Raw genomic sequence first — 3,035 nt, 5'->3', positions numbered from 1 at the left:
CTGGGTGTAAGCTTGAAAGACACCAACTTTTAAAGGGTGGATAGGAAAAGAGGGGCCCAAGAACAAGTGGCCAGAGACATAGGATGAAATTTAGGAAGAGATTTGAATCAGATCCAAAGGAAAAAGGGAGACTTTTTAAAAGTTGAATTGTTTCCAGACACCTGAGGGGCTGGCTATCCCAGAAAAAGAGTGAACAACTGAGGCATCAGTGGGGAGGACTAGGCTCAAAGGGTAGAAATTCCAGGGAAACAAATTCTGGGTCAATATAAGGAAGTCTTTTCTAGCAGGCTTTGGGAATTAGGCATTCCCAAAGTTAAGCAGGGAACTCCCTGTCACTGGAAGTATACAGAGGCAAAGTATGCCAGGGGATTATAGAAAGAGTTTCTTGCCCAGCCAGTGTGGCTAAGTAGTTGAGCATTGACCTATGAACTAAGTCACGGTTCGATTCCCGGTCAGGGCACCTGCCCGGGTAGCGGGCTCCATCCCAGTGGGGGACGTGCAGGAGGCAGCCAATCCAGGATTCTCTCTCATCATGGGTGTTTCTCTCTCTCTCTTCCTTTCCCTTCCTCTCTGAAATCAATAAAAATATATTTTTAAAAAATTTAAATGACAAAGCCGCACCCTACAGGGGACCTTTCCTGTCCGATCTGGTGGGAAATTATCTCACCAAACACTGAGCCGGCCATTGAGGGTCCCTGACCTTCCCCAGTCCTTGCTGAACGATGACGTCACCAAGCTCACCCTGAAGGCCCATGGCCCCACCCACTTTACCCCAAATGCTACAAAGCTTTGGCCCCCAATGGGAGGGTCTGGGGAGCTGGAGCCAAGACTGCCGGGAGCTCGGGCACCGGGGACAGAGGTCCTAAGGCCCAGGCACCATCGGGGTCCCCACGTCCAGCCGGGCGGCCAGGCCGAGGCCCAGGTCCTCACGGCGGTTTTTGCTCTGCCTGACCCCAGCTCCTCGGATCACTGCCCTCGGCTCTGACCCCTGAACTCGGGGAGGTGGGGGGTAGGGGGGGGCCCTCTGGGATGTGGGGATTAAGGACAACTTTCCTGATGACTCAGCTCCCCTCCTTCCCTGAAGAAGGAAGAGAAATGTAGTCAAGGTGACCAGTGAGAAGGCGCCAGAGACGAGGACGGGTCTCTGCACCCTTTGTTCCCCACCTGGCTGACAGGGACGCGGGGCTGCCTGTGTGAGCAGGGGTCCTGGGGTCTGCATTTTTATGTCTTATTTTTAAACATATTTATATTGATTTCAGAGAGGAAGGGAGAGGGAGGGAGAGAGAGAAACATCCATGATGCGAATCACGGATTGGCTGCCACCTGTACGCCCCACACTAGGGATTGAGCCCACATCTGGGCCATGTGCCCTGATTGGGAATCGAACCGTGACCTCCTGGTTCCTAGGTCGGCCATCTGAGCCACGCTGGCCGGGCCGGGGTCTGCATTTTTAGGCTGAAACGAAGAGGCACCTCCTGGTTGCATTTCTGCCTTGCACCAGACCAGCCTTTTTATCAAGTAAGGATGACAATGACATTTATATGATAATAGGTGATAGTATTTATTGAACGCTGACACTTATCGGTGTTCAATAAATGTTACCAGCGTCCAGCCGGTGTGGCTCAGTGGTCAGCGTCGACCTATGAACCAGGAGGTCACGGTTCGATTCCCAGTGAGGGCACATGCCCGGGTTGCGACTGAGCATCGACTTATGAACCAGGAGGTCACGGTTCGATTCCCGGTCAGGGCACAGGCCCGGGTTGCAGGCTCCATCCCAGTGTGGGGCGTGCAGTAGGCAGCCGATCCATGATGCTCTCTCATCAACGATGTTTCTCTCCCCTCTCCCTTCCTCTCTGAAATCAATACAAATATATTTTTAAAAAATAAAAAGGAAAGCAGGGCGTTGAATGTTGGTGTTTGTTATATACACGCAGTGTTTTCCCCAGTCACCGCGGGCGGGGACCGTGGGCGGGGATCGCGGGTGAGACCGGCCGGTGCGCTACTCACTGAGCAGGAGGAGGGAGAACCCGCACAGGTGCCCCCAGGGGATGTTGGAGAAAGGGCTCCAGTACTCGATGCGGGTGAAGTAGAGGACGACGGGGACGCAGGAGACGAAGAGGACGTTAAACACGCCCAGGACGGACAGGAATAAGGCGGCTTCTCCGAACTTGGCGCTGCCCAGGAGCAGCTTGAAGAGAACCTGCGAGGAAGCGGAGAGGCTGCAGGCCCTGCCGGCCCAGCTGGGACCCGGGGAGGCAAGGCCCTGGAGCCGGGGCTGGACCGCAGGACGGAGCCACCTGACAGCGGGTCCCACCGCCAGGCCTGCAGGGAAGGGCGGTCAGACCGGCGCTCACTGCCCACATCACAGATCCAGTGACATCACAGATCCAGTGACATCACAAACCCAGTGACATCACAAATCCAGTGACATCACAGATCCAGTGACATCACAAACCCAGTGACATCACAAATCCAGTGACATCACAGATCCAGTGACATCACAAACCCAGTGACATCACAAATCCAGTGACATCACAGATCCAGTGACATCACAAATCCAGTGACATCACGGTGGAGTTCCTCTCCAGCTGCTTGGAGAGGGAGCCCCTCATGAATCGTGGGTTCACACTTGTCCGCGTTGCATTCACAACACTGCACCCCAGCTTCAGGGTGAAGACGAGGCAGCCACTCGAGTGAGAAATCTCACCCACGATCACACATGCCTCTTGGGGACCCTACAAATCCATCTCTGGCCCGGCCGGCGTGGCTCAGTGGGTGAGCATCGACCTAGGAACCAGGAGTCACGGTTCGATTCCCGGTCAGGGCACCTGCCCGGGTTGCGGGCTCCATCCCAGTGGGGGACGTGCAGGAGGCAGCCAATCCAGGATTCTCTCGCCAGGCCACAGCCGGGTGGGCCTCCGCTAGGAGGGGCCGGAGGTCGTGCCCCGGGGCCCCCACGCTCTCACGCTGTGGCCGCTCTCCCTGCCCCAAACTGCCTCCTGAAATGGGGGAGGCCTCTGCCAACCACCAACCGG

At 55.9% G+C, this 3,035-nt stretch overlaps 1 protein-coding gene across 1 annotated transcript in view; it reads right to left on the bottom strand.

The window, feature by feature from the left end:
- The window catches only part of SLC35F3 (solute carrier family 35 member F3), a 16,255-nt gene that overhangs the window by 3,659 nt on the left and 9,561 nt on the right, over positions 1–3,035 (bottom strand). The window contains exon 6 of the mRNA XM_006761299.2: positions 2,008–2,200. Coding sequence (XP_006761362.2) covers positions 2,008–2,200 — 193 coding nt within the window. The remainder of the gene's footprint in view (positions 1–2,007; positions 2,201–3,035) is intronic.

This window comes from Myotis davidii, unplaced genomic scaffold (genome assembly GCF_000327345.1).
Source record: "Myotis davidii unplaced genomic scaffold, ASM32734v1 scaffold174, whole genome shotgun sequence".
NCBI classification, from domain to species: domain Eukaryota; kingdom Metazoa; phylum Chordata; class Mammalia; order Chiroptera; family Vespertilionidae; genus Myotis; species Myotis davidii.
This window is presented reverse-complemented; position numbering and strand designations above follow the sequence as displayed.